This window comes from Bactrocera neohumeralis, chromosome 3 (assembly GCF_024586455.1).
Source record: "Bactrocera neohumeralis isolate Rockhampton chromosome 3, APGP_CSIRO_Bneo_wtdbg2-racon-allhic-juicebox.fasta_v2, whole genome shotgun sequence".
Classification (NCBI taxonomy): Eukaryota; Metazoa; Arthropoda; class Insecta; order Diptera; family Tephritidae; genus Bactrocera; species Bactrocera neohumeralis.
Genome location: NC_065920.1, coordinates 13,632,980 through 13,652,977, shown reverse-complemented (window position 1 = coordinate 13,652,977; position 19,998 = coordinate 13,632,980). Strand labels below are relative to the sequence as shown.

General features: G+C 34.9%; 6 protein-coding genes across 12 annotated transcripts in view; 2 read left to right on the top strand and 4 right to left on the bottom strand.

Annotated features, from left to right (window-relative positions):
• The first annotated feature begins 371 nt into the window (after positions 1–371).
• Positions 372–2,336, top strand: LOC126752443 (probable ATP-dependent RNA helicase DDX47). Its single transcript, XM_050463240.1, has 3 exons — positions 372–654; positions 715–973; positions 1,199–2,336. The coding sequence occupies exons 1-3, from the start codon at positions 475–477 to the stop codon at positions 2,251–2,253; spliced, it is 1,494 nt and encodes a 497-aa protein (XP_050319197.1). The 5' UTR covers positions 372–474; the 3' UTR covers positions 2,254–2,336.
• A 145-nt stretch (positions 2,337–2,481) lies between these two features.
• Positions 2,482–4,461, bottom strand: LOC126752444 (transcription factor E2F2). Its single transcript, XM_050463241.1, has 5 exons — positions 4,105–4,461; positions 3,688–3,797; positions 3,362–3,617; positions 2,964–3,288; positions 2,482–2,912 (listed from the first exon to the last, which is right to left on the bottom strand). The coding sequence occupies exons 1-5, from the start codon at positions 4,252–4,254 to the stop codon at positions 2,803–2,805; spliced, it is 951 nt and encodes a 316-aa protein (XP_050319198.1). The 5' UTR covers positions 4,255–4,461; the 3' UTR covers positions 2,482–2,802.
• A 274-nt stretch (positions 4,462–4,735) lies between these two features.
• Positions 4,736–5,427, top strand: LOC126752897 (M-phase phosphoprotein 6). The gene has a single exon (XM_050463921.1). The coding sequence runs from the start codon at positions 4,831–4,833 to the stop codon at positions 5,302–5,304; it is 474 nt and encodes a 157-aa protein (XP_050319878.1). The 5' UTR covers positions 4,736–4,830; the 3' UTR covers positions 5,305–5,427.
• LOC126752896 (ubiquinone biosynthesis O-methyltransferase-like) lies at positions 5,397–6,815 on the bottom strand. The gene is made up of 5 exons (XM_050463920.1): positions 6,684–6,815; positions 6,426–6,632; positions 5,992–6,364; positions 5,782–5,941; positions 5,397–5,717 (listed from the first exon to the last, which is right to left on the bottom strand). The coding sequence occupies exons 1-5, from the start codon at positions 6,710–6,712 to the stop codon at positions 5,602–5,604; spliced, it is 885 nt and encodes a 294-aa protein (XP_050319877.1). The 5' UTR covers positions 6,713–6,815; the 3' UTR covers positions 5,397–5,601.
• Positions 6,816–7,257: 442 nt separating this feature from the next.
• Positions 7,258–8,576, bottom strand: LOC126752751 (ubiquinone biosynthesis O-methyltransferase, mitochondrial-like). The gene is made up of 5 exons (XM_050463711.1): positions 8,521–8,576; positions 8,246–8,467; positions 7,759–8,155; positions 7,526–7,685; positions 7,258–7,448 (listed from the first exon to the last, which is right to left on the bottom strand). Exons 1-5 carry the CDS (start codon positions 8,568–8,570, stop codon positions 7,333–7,335), a joined length of 945 nt encoding a protein of 314 aa, XP_050319668.1. The 5' UTR covers positions 8,571–8,576; the 3' UTR covers positions 7,258–7,332.
• A 250-nt stretch (positions 8,577–8,826) lies between these two features.
• Positions 8,827–19,998, bottom strand: part of LOC126753129 (slowpoke-binding protein) — an 86,976-nt gene continuing 75,804 nt past the window's right edge. For 4 of the 7 annotated variants that reach the window (XM_050464318.1, XM_050464315.1, XM_050464316.1 and 1 more), the window contains one exon: positions 8,827–15,416. In XM_050464318.1, the coding sequence (XP_050320275.1) occupies positions 12,380–15,416 (3,037 nt within the window). In that variant the 3' untranslated portion in view covers positions 8,827–12,379. The other 3 variants (XM_050464320.1, XM_050464319.1, XM_050464321.1) reach the window with 3 other exon arrangements.

Sequence of the window (19,998 nt, the reverse complement as noted above, 5' to 3'; positions counted from 1 at the left end):
CGAATTGGAACGGTGATGCCAGTCTTAAGAATTCTTTCTAGCTATCGTGAAATTTATGATCGATAAGATTTATGTTTATGTTTAAAGTACAGATATTGAGGTGGAATTCAATTAGAAAGCAAATTAAATTCTGATACCATATTCTTTATGTTTGTAACATGATACTTCCCTCATAATCAGTTATTTTTGTTGCTACAATTTAGTTTGGTGGATTTTGACGTTATGATAAAGGGAGATAAATCTGTATTTATTACACAAATTCTATTTCTTGAATGTCTAGACAAACGTTAAGGTTCTAAAAAGATTTAGTACAATCAAATACATCCCTAACGTTAATTGAGGTTACGTTTGGCAGCATGGTATTTCGTTCACTTTTAATTTGGCTGTCGCAGTGTGCATTTGAAAAAATAATTCTCTGGTAAATTTTTAAATTTCTGCGCCATTTACTTATTTTATTAATAAAAAATAAAAAAAATGGGTACTTCAGAAGAGGACGAAAATTCTTCGAATGCCAGTGATGAAGAGCAGGAAATTGACGAGGAAAATTCCGGCGATGAAGTTGAAGAAAACGATGAAGATGAAGAAGATACTGCAAGCACAGGAAATGATATAGCAGCAGAGAATGTCGAAAGTTCTGTAACATGGAAAGACCTCGTAGGTAATCAATAATGTTATTATATCTAAGATATTAATGAAGTATGGTATATGTTTTAGGGTTTAACGGAGGCGTTATGCCAGGCATGTGAAGAATTGAAATGGAAAGCTCCATCAAAGATACAAAAGGAGGCTATACCAGTAGCATTGCAAGGAAAAGACATTATTGGCTTGGCCGAAACAGGTTCCGGCAAGACAGGTGCTTTTGCTTTACCAATATTGCATGCTTTGCTGGAGAATCCCCAGAGATATTTCGCGCTGATTCTTACTCCCACACGAGAATTGGCTTTTCAGATATCGGAACAGTTTGAAGCACTAGGTGAGTTAAAAAAAAAGCAAAGCAGGTTTAGCTGTATGGATATTTGCCTTTTCCCCGCTATCCTGCAGTATTATTATTTAAGCATTCAATGATGTAAAAATTTATTTTGATTTTTTTTTACATGAAATCATTTATTTTAGTTTCGTCACTACCTCTGAGTATTCGCTTAATTTATATATATATAATATGTTTTGTGAGATTTACTAAATAAGGGTTATATTTCAGGTAGTTCGATTGGCGTGAAATGTTGCGTTGTCGTTGGTGGTATGGATATGGTTTCCCAAGCGCTACAGCTGGCTAAGAAACCCCACATTATTATTGCTACTCCCGGTCGTTTAGTTGATCACCTTGAAAACATGAAAGGTTTCAATCTTAAAGCTATAAAGTATTTGGTAATGGATGAAGCAGATCGCATTTTAAACATGGATTTTGAGGTGGAACTGGATAAAATTTTGAAAGTCTTACCACGCGAACGTCGAACGTTTTTATTCAGTGCAACTATGACAAAAAAAGTAAAGAAATTGCAACGTGCTTCGTTAAAAGATCCTGTAAAGGTGGAAGTTTCTAACAAATATCAAACAGTTGAGCAACTCCAACAATACTACGTTTTTATTCCCGTTAAATATAAAGATGTTTATTTGGTACACATAATCAATGAATTGGCTGGAAATAGCTTTATGATATTTTGTAGCACCTGTGCAAATACTGTTCGCACAGCATTAATGCTGCGTGCTTTGGGCTTAGCTGCCATACCTCTACACGGTCAAATGTCTCAGAATAAACGTTTAGCCGCATTAAATAAGTTTAAAGCGAAAAATCGCTCAATACTCATTTCTACAGACGTAGCATCACGTGGTCTGGATATACCTCACGTTGATGTAGTGTTAAACTTTGACATACCAACGCATAGTAAAGATTATATTCACCGTGTTGGTCGTACGGCTCGTGCGGGTCGATCTGGCAAAGCTGTTACGTTTGTTACACAATACGATGTGGAATTATACCAACGAATCGAACATCTACTTGGCAAACAGTTGCCATTATATCCTTGCGAAGAGGATGAAGTTATGGCACTGCAGGAAAGAGTGAGCGAAGCCCAACGCACTGCAAAGTTAGAGCTTAAAGACTTGGAGGATAATAAGAGTAGTAAAAAGGGGAAATTTAAGAAAGCTGGAGATGATTATGATGATTCCGAAAATTTTTCCGGTGCTCGGAAGCGTATGAAACCTCAGGGTGGCCCTGGGGGCAAGAAAAATTGGAAAAAGGCGAAAAGGAAGTAATCCTAAAGATCATAGTTTATAGTGTAATTTTATTTTAAGATAATTATTACTTAAAATTTTGAAAATAAATACTTTTAAGCATATATTTATATGTTTTATACTTAACATAAGCTCTTTCATTTTGTTAGAACTTATTCAATCAAAAATGTCTTTGATTTGCCATATATATAGTGATTAAAAAATCAACTTCGTTACACATTTAATGTTAGAAGTAATTTGGCCATCAAGTTTACGATTTTCACTTTCCAAAAATGTAAATCAAGTTTTTATTAAAATTTTGTGAGTCTTTAATTTTCTTAAATATTTGTATACAATATAATTTTCGCTAGGGTATTAATTACATCGATATTAACTAAAATTGTAAATTTATTATTTGCTTTTACATATCGTCCATTGCAGTTTTAAGTGCCGACCTTTATTTTACATAAATTATACTATATAACCCACGATAACCTGTTTTGCAACAGATGTGGGGTTTCATATATCTATAAATTTATACAAGAACTAGTTAAAGATCAAAAGATTTTAGAAGGAATTTAAGGCGTAATCTCAATATGTATTGCACTGTATATCGAAAAGTTCACATACACCCTCGTCTTTTGTTAATACAAAATTGTAATCTTCATGGGGGGGATTCAATTGAATTAGTGGAGCATTTTCTGAAATTATTAAAATAGTTATAGAATTATTGCGTAAACGAATATATTTACCTAAATTGGGATCATCTGGGAAAAATCTACGTAACGAGTGTTGTGCTGAAGAGTTTTTAAAAATTATTCGAGCAGCAAGTTGATTTTCTAATTCATCTTGTTCTTTCTTGTGTTCGAGATTACAGAAGTACGTATGCTCATCAGTGACTAGAGTTGCTTTATTTGAAGTACTTGATTCTGAACAATTAGATGAAGATGGTGAAGGTGTTTCTAAGCGGGTAACTAGCGGAGCAGTTTCTAATTTAGGTGCTATACAGGTGCCTTGTTGCGTAACCAGCCGCACATCTACTTTCCCTCCATTATCCAGCGACACGTATAAGGAGTTCTGAATCATATTTAATATATTCATAATTATATTTTTGATAATTTTAAGCCATTATAAAAATATGTATCCTTACATGTGAAGGTTCTATTTTCACCTCATCGTCATGATTAGGTATTACCAGAACAACTTTTTCGCCATAAATCGAAAGCAAGTCGTCACGAGTTACATATGCGTACGATTTGTTTACTTCGTCTTGTTTAATGTATTTTAAATTACGTCGAGCATATTCTAATTGGAGATCTACGTCGGCTTCAAGCGCTTTTAAATGCTTGGCTCGCGCATGCGCTGCTCTTAAACTTTGGTGCCCCGTACTACCATTCAGTGCGCCACTGCAAAATTTATACATATACATATAATGTCAAAGCAAAAATGTAATAATAATAATTTGAAAAATATTACCGCCATCGTACTGTGCTGCAGTGTCTTGTCTTCTCAATCAATCCAACTCCTTCTAAAACATTTGTTATGTCATAAATTCTCCGCTTCTGGACATCCAACAATTCAGTGGCCTAGAAATAATCAAACTATATATGTACAGCCATATATATCCCACTTCAATGAGAACATGTACTATATATGCTCATAGACTTAACTACATTACCGTCGAGCAATTATACATATATCCATCAAGGTACTATCCAAAATATTACATTTTTTAAACTTGAACTAGAACAACTCTAAACATGAATTGTATAGTAATTATTGTGAAAGCGCCAAATAAATTGGGCGGTATGCACTACCCTACTTCTTAAAACGCAAAATAAAATAAAATAAAATAAAAAGTAAATTTCCGAAAGTACACTGCTACGAAATTACCTCTCTGAGATCTATCCGTCCATTGTTCCATTTCATTAATTGGACGAATTTTTGGGTAAGTGCCACAAGAGAACCAACCGCGCGCTGCTGTTGTTCTTGCCTTGTTGGGGTGGGCGCGGAATCGTTCACCACCATTCGTTTGCTCATCATCGTATCTTTCACAATGTTCACATCTACGTTGCGAACTCGTTTACTTAAGTTTGACTTCTTGCAAATCGTAACCAAGGTTTATAATAATTGATTTCTTTTATGTTAAAGATCTTTCAACAATATGTTTTAATATAGCGCGAATATTTATAATAAATAGGATAACTAAACTTTCAACACTGCCGCCATTTCGTCTTCTTCTTCTTGATAAAGTCATTGAAGTTCTCAATAGATCACAGTAGCGAAATTTATTTATTTGGTTTAAGTAGGTCACATCGCCTAACATATTCAACAAAGAAATATAAGTTGCTTCGTGGTTGCATTGTATAAGCGCAATACAACCGCAAAATGATCTTTTGTTTTCTTAGTGCCGACACAATTGCTTTTAAAATTGTAAATAGACGCATGGCATCACCTTTAACAACAATGTGAACATCTATCGGGAAACACAGCTTATCAAATTAGTTTTATCTTCTTCGCATATTTCATCAATTTTATGTTTTTCTCGTGATTTTCGTTAGCGTGCTTGAAAGGACGATATATTAATTTATATATTTTCCGACTTTTATTTTAATCATAATGTCTGCAAAAAAAGTACGTCCTCGCCTTTCCAAAGGTATCTTGGAGATGAAGTTCATGCAACGCACCAAAGCGAAAGTGGATAAAGAGATCGAAGAAGCTGAAGGCCGCGAAATGTATTCTCAAGAAATTACCCAAAAAATGTTAAATAGCAATTCAAACTATATAATGGAGCCAAGTTTTGTCCATTGCGAAAATCTTATTGAGGGGCGACTTAGTTTTCGTGGCATGAATCCGGAGATTGAACGTCTTTTGGAGTTGGAACAAGCGGAGAAAGTAGCCAATACACGACATGAACAGCCTACTGAGGTGTCTGACAAGGATATGGCCTCCTTTTATAATGCACAGCAGGTGACAATGCAAAAGAAATTCCAAACAAAGGCTCAATTCAAGGCAAAACGCAACAACGTGGAGAAAACAAAATGGCAGAATAAAAAAGCGAGGTTCCAAAAACCTCAAGAGGACGATGTTTAAAATAACAATAAACGGAAAATTATTTAAACAATTGTAAATTGACATACATACGCATGTGGAAATTCATAACATGTATAAAACAACTCTAAACATTGAAGAATATTATAAATATCATTTTTCAAACGGTTTTTTTTTTTAGTTGACACCTTGTATCATTGGGGAAAAGTTATGACAATATTTGATATTTGGAAGTAATACATAATTTCTTAACAGTACATATATATTTTTTATTAAATTTTTTTAACTTTATAGTGGAGGCATCATAAAAATAACAAGTAATACAAATTTACCATTAATTTATTCAATCTTAACAGCTTGTAGTGCATAGCACATTACGTTAGTATTAATCCACTTCCAGCGTCTACGACAAACGTTGTATGTGAAGCCATTTGTCAATACAGTTTGACAACCCACTGAAATCAATGCACACAAACAACTTAATGAAAATAAAATGCTTTGTTTGAAGGAAAAACTTACATGCAGATAGAATACGTTGCACTTCTAGCGGTGATGCTAATTTGTCCCAGTGATGAGTATTTTTTGGTGCGATACCAAATACATTTTCAGCCAACAAAATTCCTCCTATCCATAGTGGAATAGTTTTGTTCATGGTAGTTATAAAAATTGATCCTCCTGGCTGAAAATATGTCAAATATATAGGAATTGTATATATGATGCTCTTCGTACCTTTAAGGTTTGAATACAATGTGTTAGGAAACCAGCTTTATCGTCAATGTGTTCCAACACTTCTGAGCACACAACGGCATCGTAATAGTTTAACTTGGTTTTCGCATGCACCTCAATGGGCTCAATTTTGTAAGTTACATTATTCTTCAAATCTGGACTATGTACCTCCAAATGTTCTCTTGCAGTTGTTATTACGTCTTCGCCCAAGTCAACACCCGTTACATTTGCATTAAGGCGTGCTAATGCCTCAGTTAATATACCGCCCCCACAACCTACTTCCAAAATAGTCTGATCCTGTAAGACTTTTGTTGTATTAATTAAACTTGGATCGACGTTACCGCGAGCTGTGATACCATCACGTATAAAAGGCACTCTATATCCAATATTTAAGATAAAGTTAATGATAGAATTCAACTAAAAATTAAATTGGTTACCTTAGTTCGTTTAGCTTATGCAAACTTTGCATCGGTCCATTTAAATCCCACCAATTTGCTGATAATTTGGCATGATGATCAATTTCTTTTTGTGTACTAGCGGAATGTGTGTGCGTTCTCTGTGTTTGGCCATTAACTGAGGAATCGCTAATCTTATTGGCAGATATTTGTGCATATCGGAGATGAGGAGTACCAACCAATAGATGCCTGCAAAAAATTCATTATTTTTTTCGAAATATACCTGTAGCGGGTTAAAACCTTTGAATTTTTATTAAAGCGGACAACATTTTGACTTCTTTAAGGACTTAGTTAAAATAAACTCGAATATTATACTTCAAAACAACTAAATAAATACATTCAATTCACTTAAATAATGTTTAAATAAATAAATAAAGCTCATATGGAAATGACAATAAATAGTGTTGCCATCTGTTTATTTTTGCAGCACATAAAGCGAATGTGTTAAACCTTTCAGTACATCCATTAAACCTATTAAACTTTATATTTGGAATATAATTACGGAAGCAATTTCATTTTTACCGCGTTTTATCTATTACTTATAATTAGTTTCAATATTAATTTATTTGTTGATAAATATGTGTAAATATGCTGCCTGAAAATTTTTTAAACATATTGTGTTGCCTGTGTTTGTTTTGTTATTAGTGCATTTCCGGTTGAGGTAGAACGTCACGCTCAAATAATAATTCAAAACTACGAAAAATAGAACTTTCTACATCCTTTTAATAAATAGTATGGTCAAAGTGAAAAAAACGCTTCAAAATTGCTGATTTGTTTTATTATTATGTTATATTCGTTTGTTATGTGCATATAGCTTTAAAATATTGAGTAATAGATATGAATAATTTATGGTTTTGTAAAAATATTACATCAATTGTTTCAAAAGTAATTATGCAGCTTTAACAGCATGGAGAGCATAGCACAGTTTGGTAGTATTAATCCAACGCCAACGCCTATAAAAAACATTGTAAGTGAGGCCTCTCAGCGATACCGTCTCACAATTCACTATGACGTATGGATGCAATAAAATAGGTGAGTATGTATACATAAGTATGTACATTAATAAGTAATGTTGTGCTTACATGCAGCTAGAATGCGTTGCACATCTTGTGGTGCGATCAGTTTACTCCAGTGATGTGTGTTTTTCGGTGCAACACCGAATATATATTCTCCAAGAATAATTCCTAAGAACCACTGTAGAACGGTCTTATTCAAGGTCGTAATAAATATTGAACCGCCTGGCTGATGTTTCGTAAACACGCGAGTTTATTGATTTTAAATAGGTTATGTAAATTTTTATTATTTAAAATTATACCTTTATAGCTCTAACGCAATCCTTTAAGAACGCTTCTTTCTCGTCAATATGTTCCAATACCTCTGAGCACACAATTGCATCATAATGATTTGTATATTTATTTGCATGTTCCGCTATTGACTCGGTTTTATAAGTTATGCGATCGACTAGTTCCGGACTATCTTCCTTTAAATGTTTCTCGGCCGTCATTATTACGTCTGCCCCCAAATCAACGCCAGTTACATTAGCATTTAGACGTGCTAACGCTTCCGTTAATATGCCGCCACCACAACCAACTTCCAAAATATTTTTACCTTTCAGCACTTCACCTGGATTTCTCAAATTCATGTCGACGGTATTTCGCAAATTTTTGTCGACGGTACTTTGCGCCACCAAACCATGGCTCACGAAAGGAACTCTGTGTATACATTTGTACGTACATAGTGAAGTGCAAAATATTATATATTCTTTTTAAAAATACTCATCTGCAATACATATATTTGCGCACCTTAAATCGTTCAGCTTGTGTAAACCATGTAATGGACCATTTAAATCCCACCAAGTCGCTGATAACCGCGCGTGATGATCAATTTCTTTTTGCGTGCTGTCGTTAAATTGTTGTAGTTCTTTGTTTTTCTTTGCTATGCTTGTATTCGGTGTTGAAGTGTAAGTTGTATTTGAACTTGTTTGTGCGTGTCGAAGATAACCAAATGTATTTTGCAAGAAATACCTGCTGCAAAAAGATATTGGTAATTTCGAGTATAAATTGCTTAAAGAAAAAACCTTTGCTGTTGCAGCAAAAATGGCACAGCTTTGACCGTTCTCAACGACATATTGCTTTTGAATGCACGGAGTTCTTAATCTTGACTGCGCTTAAAAGTTAAAGTGAACGCTTATAATAGTTATAGCATAGCGGAAGTAACAAAGAGTACTCGTTTATTAATCTTAAATCTGATAATTAAAACAGCAACCAACAAAAAGTGGCGTGAAGATCAACTGCCCACAACTTAAGCCATAAAAACTCATAATTATACTTACCAATTAGCTTATCAGTGAAATGTTGTTACAACAATAAGCAACAATGTATCATTTAAGTCTTATTTTTTGTTTTTGTTTTATTTATTTACGTAGTTCAGTGGAAAATAAAAATAAAATTACATACTTAACAATATCACCGATTTACGCGGACCTAATTGAATAACTTTCGTTTCGAGAAAATATATATATGTAAATGTATGTTCTAAAGCTAATCAATACACTAACGGGGGTGATCATGTGCCAAAGGTATGCATGTCAACTATACATATTATAATACTCGTATGTATTGTATATAATCTACATATTCTGTAACATTAATTATTATAATTTTAATTAATTTTAACTTCAAAAAAATTAAAAAAATTATGTACATGAAATTGAGTGTTAATTATGACGTAACTATCATATCAGTTTTTAAGCGCAAACAAGTAAAAAGGAATTATAATTTCTTTTATTCCCTGCTTGAAAGCTTAGTTTTTATTAATTTTTGTGAGGTGCATTCCTATTATGAACTGGTAATTTGGCTATATATGTATATTGTGAAATTTTTTCGCATGCAGTTTCTTGTTATTAACATTAAATATTTTCTTTTTATTAGTTAGTGATATCGATTATGTTACTGTTTGATTGCTTACATCGTTAAGGTAACAAGTTCATTTTGTTGAGTAATTTTCTTGAATAGCTATGAGTTTATTAATTTTCACTTTTTTGTTGCACTCTAATCGTTTTGTATTCATAATATTTTTCTGTTTTTTGGTACTATTATTCAATTTATCCCCTTCTATTTGAATAATTTTTATGATTTTCGGTAGTATTCACTATTTTTCTTTTTTGTTGAATTCCAAAATATTGCATATTTCTATTGCAAAATATTTACTTAAATAATAAAATAGAACATTAAGTGTTAAAGTTTTTTAATTTAGTCGTTAAAATAATAGTGGTACTCATTTAATGTCATATTTTCAGTGGCATGCATGGAAATTTGTCGCAAATCACAATCAGCTGTTTACTCTTTTTTCATGTTTTGTTTATTTCGCCGTAAAATGGAAAAAGTAAGCACATTTAATTGTAATATTGTTTTATTTGCTTTTTTTAAAATGAATTGTTTAAATATTTATATAAAAACCGATTGGTGATAAATAAAGAACGGCTGATTTATAGCAATATTGCCACAGTGCCCGCATTTAAGTTGCCATTTTGCCACTTTATATCTGTGAATGAGACTCTAAATGAGTATTCTTTACAAATAAAATGCTCATTTCTTTTGTCTTATAATAAATATCCATATATGCTCCTAAAAAAACATTCTACTAACATTCGTTTCGGTTACTCCAATGATCTACGCTATAACTCAACGCCTCAATTACGCCATTTTTTCATCTATACAAGTTGAAATTAAAATTTTTGAGACCTTATCAATATTATTTTTTTGGTTTTTTCAGTTAAATGTGCTGAGAGCATACGCATACATATTAGTACATATATGCATTTTAAAGCTAATTTACTACCATAAAGTTGAGATTTTGCGAAGTCTGTATCTACCACTAAGTGCGCCTATAGTTACACCATTTACCTTAGAAGTACAAGAACTAAATTCAACACTAATTGCGGCCTCGTCTAAGCTATCCGAAAAAAATGCTGAGAAATTGAGAAAGAATTCACAATGCATTTACTTTGTTTTTATTTCATTTTTTTTTTTTGTTTTTCGAAAGCGCAATGCGTTTGCCGTTTAGTATATGAGTCAAATGTTCACTAACTTCAACTAGTACAACAAATATTATCTATAATTTTTGTTATATATTTTTTTTGGGGAAATTTTTAACGTTGCTAGTAATTACGGTGATGTCAAAATGACACAAAAAGTTTTGCTTTCAGCGCAAAGTTAATATTTTCATTTAGTTAAAAGTTCGCATATTCGTATATACATACATTTTGTACATATGTATAGGTGTATATATTACTTTTCACTAACTTAAGTAATTAGGTTTGTCAGAAATTTCAAGCAAATAACATTTTCCCTAAACATTACGTCATATTGTATACTCGTATGTGGTATAATTATATTTTTTTAAAGATTTTTTAAATCATTTTCTTTATATATTTAGGTTTTTATTTGTTTTAAAATTGTGTAACGTCTTATCATACGAAACATGAGTTACTTAAATTCATACATATATATAACTATATATATATAAATATATATGTAGTGTAACTTTGCTCTTTAATTCTTAAAATTATCATAAGGATGGTAGTTGCTGTTGTAATGCAGATAGTTGAATGAGATTTGCAATATACATATATTATATATGTATGTATGTTTGTATGTGTAGTTCTTATGCCGTTATACTTTTAAACAAAATTTGTTGCTTTCATTATACAAATATGTTCGGGTCTTTTTGTTTGAAACATGTTTAAATCGTACATAAATTTGTAAAGATGTGCACTAGGGTGGGTCAGAAAAAAGAATATATTCTTCTTCGCTTGCTACTCTGAAAATGGGTTATTTTAAAATTTTTCGATTAAAGTAAGAATTTAAGAGTTATCAATCGTCAAAATTGAATGAAAAAAATAAAATAATAAAGAACGTAAATAACAAAAAAAAATTAAAAAAAAAGATATATAAAAAAATTTTCATAATTTATATAAAATAAAATAAAACAAATTCAAAAAAAAAATATAAAAAAGAAAATTAAAAAAAATTAATTTAAAAAATTAAAAAAAAATAATAAAAAAAAAATAATAAAATAAATTATTATTATTATACAATTTTTCGTTTAAGGTTTACGAAATACCATCGTCAAAAATTAATGAAAAAAAACAAAAATTAATAAAAAAATTAAAAAAAAAATAAAAAAATTTAAAAAATTTAAAAAAAATTAAGAGCCAATTTTTGTTGCGCAATAAATTTCCCATAAGGCAATGTGTTTTGCAATTTAAAATAATTTTTTGCTTTCCGTTATAAAATTCATAGGAAAAAAATTGCCTTGAAATAATGAACTTTAACAGTTATTATCTGTTAAAAGTTTAGGTTTAGAAAAAAATCGCTTAGACCTGTTTTGTAGAGCACTTAATTTTCTACAAAATCTATGAAATGAGACATTTTCCACGTAGTTGGAAGCGAGACATGATTTTTTCTATCTACTAATAAGAAAGAATTAGAAAACTGAATGGCGGAGAAACTTCCCGTTAGAAGTAGGAGAGCATTCAATAGCCGAGCTCGTACTTCGAGAGATTTTCATAAAGATGTGTAAAAACCTATTTTTCAGAAAATCAAGAGGAAAAAAATATTGGATTTTTGTTACACACCCTAGTGTGTACAGTATTGCAAAAAAAATATATTACTTAAATTTTTATTTTATTGAAAAATATTTTTTTTCATAAAAGGAAACATTGCTTAACTTCCCTGTTTAAAAAAAAAAAAGTTCGACAATCCTTGCAACTTTCATGCATTCACTTTGTAACACACGAAAAGCCTCGCTACCGATTTCTATGCAAATTTCGCTTGCTTTTACTTATGCATATATATTTTATTTATTTATTTTAGTTATACGTGAGTTATTTGCTTTGAGTGTGTGTGTGTGTGTCTTTACTGAAATTTAGTATATCACATTTTTTCGCCGTTGGTCGAATCCTCCGTCTCGGTTGGACTGATTGGCGACATCTCAACGCTGTCTAGCAGCGGTGTCTTCTCCTCACTGCACTGGCTGCTTTGGGCGTCGTGCATTGCGAAAATCTTTGAGAGCTCGGCGCCGCTCAGCGTCTGGTGTGTTGGCGAATCGTCGGGGGAACTGTTGTCATCGGTGGCAGTGCCGGTGCCACTACCGCTGCCGCTGCCGCCGCTCTTATCTGTTAGGTTGACAAAGTGATCAACCGACTTGAAAATAGCGCTGCGCGAGACATGTGGCAAAGCGTCTATCGTGCCGGCCGCAGTGGTGTTGGACGTGTTGGGCGAGGGGGATTGTGCTGTAGCGGTGGAGGTAAAATTTTGATGGCAGGATAGTGTAGCCAAGGAGGTGGTCTTTATATTGGTGGTGCGTAGGCGATTGATGGAGCAGCTGCTCCAGCTAAGTTGATTTGGGTTGGAACGCTTAGGCTGTTGTTGTTGGTGTTGCTGCTGCTGATATTTCTGCTGTTGCTGGTGATTGTGCTGCATTTGTTGTTGTTGTTGTGTTTTTGCTTGTTTTGTTGACTGATGTGCATTGTAGTGTGTACGGCGCTGTTGCGCTTGTTGAGATTGTTGCTGTTGTTGTTGTTGTTGCTGCTGCTGTCGATGCTGCTGTTTGGCGTGTTGGTGTGTATGATGATGATGCTGTTGTTGTTGCTGTTGCTGTTGTTTTTCATTATAATACATATAACCGTAAACATTATTGTCATCATAGAAGCTCATTTCGTCCTCGGAGAAGCAACATTGCTCACTTCCGCTCATTGTATTATTGATTGCTGTTTGTTTTAATTTCGTTAGTGTGACCAGATGTCGCTCCGAATATGATTTTCGCGCATCCATAACCCGCAAATAATCATTCGTATCACCAAGATCTTCACTCTTCGAACTGCAGTAACGACGCCCAGCACCGCTTGTACTAGCATTGCCACAGAAGCTGGTGGTCACTGCCAAACCTTGCGCACCACCAGCTCCGCCACCGCCTCCAAATGCCTGATTCAGTCCAGATATTTCATTGATGGAACTGCCACGATTAAGTGATTGTCGACTTTGGCTGCGACTGCCGTACGAGGAACTGCTATCGTAGTGATTGTCGCGCAACGAAGATGGTGACAGGCGCGCCGAGTGATTGGGTGATGTTTCCAACAGCGAGTCATTGGACTTAGCTATGCGATTCTTCCGATAGAACTTGCTATCGCGCCACATTGTTTGACGCGTGCTAACCGAACCCGAAGCCGTAGCGGGACGCTGCATTTCAACGCTGGCTATGACGCTTTTATTGCCTACTGGTGACGTGCTCGTCATTTGATTGGGCGTGTTGTCGTAGACCACTACCTGGCTTGACGTCTTGCTGATGCGGAACGAGGCGTGTGTAAGTTTCTTGTATTTCTCGTCACGCTGCATGTTGACGCGATTTTCTGAATTTGTACGATCTGCAATCGGCATAAAAGCACTATCAATGCGTCGCTCCTCTTCGAGTGAACGGAATGCCATGCGATTGACATTCTTTAAGAGTTTATCGGAAGAGGAGCGCTTATTTGGTGACATATCCTCAAACGAACTGACGCGATATTTTTGTGAGAATACCTCAATTGTACCGATACGTTTCGATGGTGATGTTGTATAAATAGAGTTTTGATCGTTAACTAGTATTTTGGGTGGGTCGAATTGTTGTGCTTGGGGTAGTGCGGCGCTAGACGAGGATAGTGACGAATTGCTAGAGTTAGTAGTGGCAGTGACGAGTATTTTAGGCGAAAGCGAGACGGGAAATTGTTGTGGACGTATGTTGCCTGTAGAGCCGGACGAAGTGGATGCGCCCGAATATGAGCCGGACATGCAATCGTCTATGTTTAAAAAGTTACTTGGCGACGTTTCACGACAAGGTGATGATATGGCCGAATCCTGCGACACCATACTTTTCGGTATAGTGGCTAATTCTAAACAAGTTTCCTTGCCACCTGTTGTTGTTGCGATTATAATATCCTCTACACCCTCATCAATCGGCGAAGATATCGATTGAAAACTACTTATGCGAAAACTGGACGAACCAACCGAGAGATCATTGTCGGTTAGCGATCCAAAAGCTGAATCTTGCGAAGGATTACTGCGTCCATACTTCAAACACTTGAGTGAGTACTCGAGCCGACGACTCTTCGAATTCTTATAGTTGCACATATCAGCCGTTAGTTGGTGGTTGAATGAACCACCGACGGTTGCACCATTCGTTGCGGCGGCCGCTGCTGACGTTGATGCCTTTGCATCATCGTTCACATGACTTTGGCTAGTTGCGTCAACTTGGTGCGTCGACGAATCACTGCTAGCCGGGCTGTCATTGTTTGATGTACTGTCATCGGCTTCAAGCTCCAATTGACCTGACTGTATTGTATTTTCGCCAATGTCCTTATCGTCTTCCGCAATAAAGGCTGCAGCTGGCGTTGCGGCAGCGGTGGCAGCTGAAGCAGCACCGGCGGTTGTTGAAGCAATACTTGTGCTACTACCCGACGAGCAGCGACCAGCACTTGAACCCAATGTTGGTGCATTCAAATTATTGCTGGAGCTACAACGTATTGTTGGCAAATGTGCTGGCGGTGGCGGAGAAGACGGTGACTCTATGTGCCTTTGCTGTCGTGACTGTTGTGTTGACTTTTGATTTTCTTGAGTACTATAGATATTGTCATCGGATTGGGTGGTGGTATTCTCACAATAATGCAGGGGTGATGATTCAATCGTGTCAAAGTCCAGTGGTTTGTTCTCGCTAAAGTGATGAGCTTGTGTGTGATATTGGCGTTGGTGTGATAATGCTGTGAACTGGTCGTAGTAGTGTTGCGGATAGGAATGATGCTGACGTTGGTGATAGTTTTGCATGCGTTGAAGCTGTTGTAAGCGTTTTTGGTGGTAGTTGCCATCGACGAGTATTTCATCAAGTAATCCCTCCTCCGAGTCGCTAGATATATCGAAAGAGTCCATTGTTCGACTATAACTGCCAGGTGTTTTCGAAACGATAACGAAACGAAATTTAAGAGAGAATTTTCATTAAAGTAATCACAATTTTTTGGTAGGAAGCAAAATACGTTACATAATGCATAAATAGTACTTCAATAAGCATCAGTTGTACACTCGCTCAATATTGAATGAGTTGGAGATGCTGTGTGTGGCTGTGAGTTTGTGAGTGCGAACATTGAGAGAAGAGAATGAGCAATGTGATACGCCAATACATCTAAGCAAGCAAAGAACATACCTCAAAAAGCAAAATGCATACCACGAGACAATAATACAAACGCTTAAGAAAATATTTTGAAAGTACTGTTATAAAATAAAAAACGACTATACACTGCAAATACCTAGTAAAAAAATATATTTTTTATAATATACATATAGAATATACAAGTACTGAGTCGGAAAAGTAATAGTTTGAGAAAAGTTTTCTTTCTGGGGTTCTAGTTTGGGAAAACACTATGAATAGTTATATTTGGAGTCTCAACTTATTCTTTCATACATACAGCGTCTACCAATAGTGAAGACGTGTCAAGTTTTGTCAATGTGTTCAGTAAGATTTGCTATTTTCTTACGCCATGTTTCACTTTGGTACCACGCTTGGAAATTGCCCAAGATTCTTGGGTGGCTATTGTAAGAGCTCTACGCGAAAAGCACGGCCGTCTTAATGCTTCTTCTGCGAGCACTTTTCAACGCATTATTGCAAAATTCAAAAATTATTGTAATTTCCACGATAGTGTGCTTTATACCCGTTAAAGAAAAGCGTGCAGTGTAGTGAAATATCGTTGCCGCTCAGGCTGTGTTAAGGCCAATCCGAATCAGTTGGTTCAAGGTCGTTCTGCGCAGTTGCATCTCTCTCCGATGATAAATAACGAACTTTCCGGTTGGATTTGGAACTGCTTCCGAATAAGATTGTGTTGGCAGAAGAACTGAAGCCGATATACAATTTGAGTCGACGTACTTTGTCAATTGGCTGCTGGAAATAATAAAGGGTTTGTCCGGAAAGTAATAGGACTGATTTTCTTCCGCCGCAACTGTATTTCGGAGCGTGCGCGCACCGACTGGATTGGAATAACTAAAACAGAACGCATTTTGGCCAAATTTGGGTGGTTAATTTCATTTTAACATCACGTCGTTGTTGTTGGTAAACACTGTATACTTTTGGAAAAATGGTTGGAAATTTACTCTTTACGATTTTTTTTTTCATAAAAAAGCTTTAGAAGCTTTGTGTTGATAAAGATAGCTATACTGAAATAATTTACAAATAAATGATAAATATATATATAAGCATACACAGACATACATATCGCCACCTAAAATGCAAAACAACGTATCATCAAAATTCGAAATTGAATTTTTTATTGCTTACGATTCACTACATCATATTACATATATTTAGTATAAGATTTTGAGCTTCCGCTGTCAGTTATAAGCAATATATAACTACTTTATAACCAGCACCCAAATTTTGTTTCAATGTAAGTGGTTTCTATTATATCGTTTTTCCTTCGCCTGCAAACTTATGAAGTGTGAAGAGTGATGTTACGTTATTTTGCATTTTAAGTGAAGATATATGTATACCTTATTAAGTTACACAAAATGATGCTTTACTCGTACTTTGTTGACGGAAGTTTATGCTTTTATTAAGTGCAAATACCAACTACAAAAAAACCATACAGGCACGAACATGCAACACTGTTTCGGCTTAAGAAAACGTGACATACAAAAGCGAAACAAAAAGCGGCAAACAGATACTCAACAAAATCAACAAATTCAGCAACAAATTAGATTTACACATTTTAGGTAAAATTAACAACAAATTGACATACAAAAATCATAAATGAAATCGATTCAAATAGTAGATGGAACATTTTACTGTACTTTACTACTCTCTTACACACTGGCTGCAGTTGCATGTTGCATATAAAAATTTTGCGAGTAAAATTTTGGTATTGTGTGGTACTGTTTGTTTTTGGTGTTGTTGTGATAACGTTTACTTTTCTTATTGCGTGTTGTTTTTTTTTACTATAAAATATTAATAATATATAAAATAAATCACACTTACCACTTCGACTAATATTTGCACATTAAATTTATATGTAGTAGTAGTAGTAGTAGAAGATTTAATTAGTAGTAGGTAGGTGGAGGTACATAAGCTGTTGGGTTGTTTTGTCAGTTGTTGTTGTTATGAAGGTACGAGTAGGTACTGTATCCAGTTTTTAATTTGATTGTGGTAAACAAAACCGCAAAATAGGCAATTTAGTAATATATATTGCATCCATAAGTAGTAGTAGTAGTAGTAGTAGTAGTAGTACAAGTGGTAGAGATTGTTGTATTTTTATTTTTGAGCTTAATTGTATGCATTTCTAAAAATGTTAGTACATACGAAAGACTTCATAGGGCGCAGTTGGAGCACTGTATATATTTTGGTAACATATAATTATCTGAATTAATTGTAAAATGTGGCTACAATGTTTGAACATAGGCAAAATATAATCATAAAAATTATCTAATAAAAATTATGTTTGTAAATAATAAGACAAATTTATAGCAAAACACCCACAAAACATAAATTGTTGATTATAATTATTGAATTAGTAAATATAAGTAATAGAAAATTAATTATTGAGTCACTAAGTGTTAACGGGTTTTAGTTATTTTTAAGCAAAGTTCATTTTCTAAACATAACAAACATTTAATATGAACAAATCTTAGTTAATTTTAGTAAAGTAGAGAAAACAATTAAACATGCTCACGTATTTTCAACGTTACATCTAGTTGGAGCGTATTAATATTTATCAGATTTTTTTTCAAACCATTTTAAAAAAGTGGAAATTAAGAAATTTTTAAGGTGGTGTCCGGCAGCAAACACAGTGTGGCAAAGTTATATGCAGACGAAAACTTTTTGGTAAGCTTAGTTCAGTGATGCTCCAAGAAAAATTAATTTTGCAAGTCTAATTGCGACGAAGATCTAATTTTGTTGCTTCAAGTAGCAGTAATTTTAGTTAATTTTTCAAGTTTACTCGAATTATTTTTAAAACCTAATTAGTCTTGCTTTTTTTATTTATTGCCCAAATCCCCTACCCAAGCGTTCTTCGAGCGTGGCTTCAAAGATGGCATGATTTCTAAAATATTTTATAAGAGGTGTTTTTTTTTAGAGTTGTACAATTTTTATTATGAACTGATCTCCAGGAGAATTTACTACTGTAATGCGATCGTGTCGTCATGATCAGGAGCTTCAATTTCAGGCATCAAATAGTCGGTTATCACTGCGTGATAACGGTCCCCATTGACGGTTGCGTTCTTACCCGGAAAGATTTTTGAAGAAATATGGACCGATGATTCTACCGGTCCACAAATCATACCAAACCGTTGTTTTTTCTGGATGAAATGGCAGCTCTTGAATCTTTCAGGTTGCTCTTTGTCTGAAATGCGGCAAGTTTGCTTGTTTACATACACATTGAGCCAGAAATGGCTCTCATCGCTGATCAAAATTTGGCTTGGAAACGTCGGATCTTCTTGGAACTTTTCAAGAGCCTATAGAGCGAGTCGATGTCGCTTGGGAAGGTCGAGCGGCTCCAGTTCTTGCAGAACCTGTATTTAGTAAGCTTTCAATTTAAGACAACATCTGTCCGAGTTGCTTCAAACGGCGCTGAATCAATTCTTCACGGTCTACGTGTACACTTTCAGATACGGCTGTTATATTTTCTTCACTACGTGCAGAACGTGGTTCGCTTCGCTTGGAATCTCCAATTGGCGCCACGTTGCGAAAAGAAGAAACGAGGGGCGCGCTCTTGTTAACATCGCGTAAACGGTAAAGATTATCCAATAATGAATGCTGGGTCTCAAGATGGGTAATGGTGTTTCGAATTGTACACTCGGCCTACTGATTACTTATTTTACTGATCTTTGTGCCTAAAATGGATAAAATTGGGCGAAAACTTGTCCGAGCTGCCACATAAAAAGCATATAACATCCGGGTGACTCAACTCCATATGATTGGTGATTGTATGTTAGGATGTCAGGGAACATTTCTTTAGTATTTTCGTACGGTTGTGAGAAGAATACACGGTTTGTCCGGAAGTTAATAGGACTGAGTCGATTTAAAAAATTTGATTGAACCAATCGTTATAATTCTTCAAAAATTTTCAAAATAGGCTCCTTCTGCGTCGATGTTGCTCTGCCAGCCCGATTTCCAAACATTGAAGACGTCACGGAAGACATTCTCCGGAATAGCATTGAGAGCCGAGGTGCATGCTGCTTTGATTCCCTCTGTCGTTTCAAAATGAGGACTTTTCATCGGCCCTTTCAGGCAAAGAAACAAAAAAACTTCGGGGGGCCACATCTGGGCTGTAGGGCAGCTGCGGAAGTGTTGGGATGACGGCCTCGCTTAGGTGAACCGTTGTGTTGTCGTGGTGCAACTTCGTTTGAGTCTCTTGAGAACTTTCACGTAAAACTTGGCGTTGACGGTTTGTCCAGGAGGAACAAATTCATGGTGGACGATGCCTTTGATGTTAAAAAAGACCATGGGCACGTTTTGGACTTTGGATTTGCTCATTCATCAGTGC

Bases quoted from the DNA above. Each gene is read 5' to 3' on its own strand.
- LOC126752751 (XM_050463711.1), bottom strand. From the start codon at position 8,570: ATGTCGTTGAGAACGGTCAAAGCTGTGCCATTTTTGCTGCAACAGCAA. The intron at 7,686-7,758 runs GTATAATTTTAA...ACGAAACATCAG, and splicing joins ATTGCGTTAGAGCTATAAAG to CCAGGCGGTTCAATATTTAT. The intron at 7,449-7,525 runs GTAAGCACAACA...CATACGTCATAG, and splicing joins GCAACGCATTCTAGCTGCAT to TGAATTGTGAGACGGTATCG.
- LOC126752897 (XM_050463921.1), top strand. From the start codon at position 4,831: ATGTCTGCAAAAAAAGTACGTCCTCGCCTTTCCAAAGGTATCTTGGAG.
- LOC126752896 (XM_050463920.1), bottom strand. From the start codon at position 6,712: ATGTTGTCCGCTTTAATAAAAATTCAAAG. The intron at 6,633-6,683 runs GTTTTAACCCGC...AATTTTTTGCAG, and splicing joins GCTTTAATAAAAATTCAAAG to GCATCTATTGGTTGGTACTC. The intron at 5,718-5,781 runs GTAAGTTTTTCC...CATTGATTTCAG, and splicing joins GCAACGTATTCTATCTGCAT to TGGGTTGTCAAACTGTATTG.
- LOC126752443 (XM_050463240.1), top strand. From the start codon at position 475: ATGGGTACTTCAGAAGAGGACGAAAATTCTTCGAATGCCAGTGATGAA. The intron at 655-714 runs GTAGGTAATCAA...TATATGTTTTAG, and splicing joins CTGTAACATGGAAAGACCTC to GGTTTAACGGAGGCGTTATG. The intron at 974-1,198 runs GTGAGTTAAAAA...GTTATATTTCAG, and splicing joins GGAACAGTTTGAAGCACTAG to GTAGTTCGATTGGCGTGAAA.
- LOC126752444 (XM_050463241.1), bottom strand. From the start codon at position 4,254: ATGATGAGCAAACGAATGGTGGTGAACGATTCCGCGCCCACCCCAACA. The intron at 3,289-3,361 runs GTAAGGATACAT...AATATGATTCAG, and splicing joins TGAAAATAGAACCTTCACAT to AACTCCTTATACGTGTCGCT. The intron at 2,913-2,963 runs GTAAATATATTC...TAATAATTTCAG, and splicing joins CCCAGATGATCCCAATTTAG to AAAATGCTCCACTAATTCAA.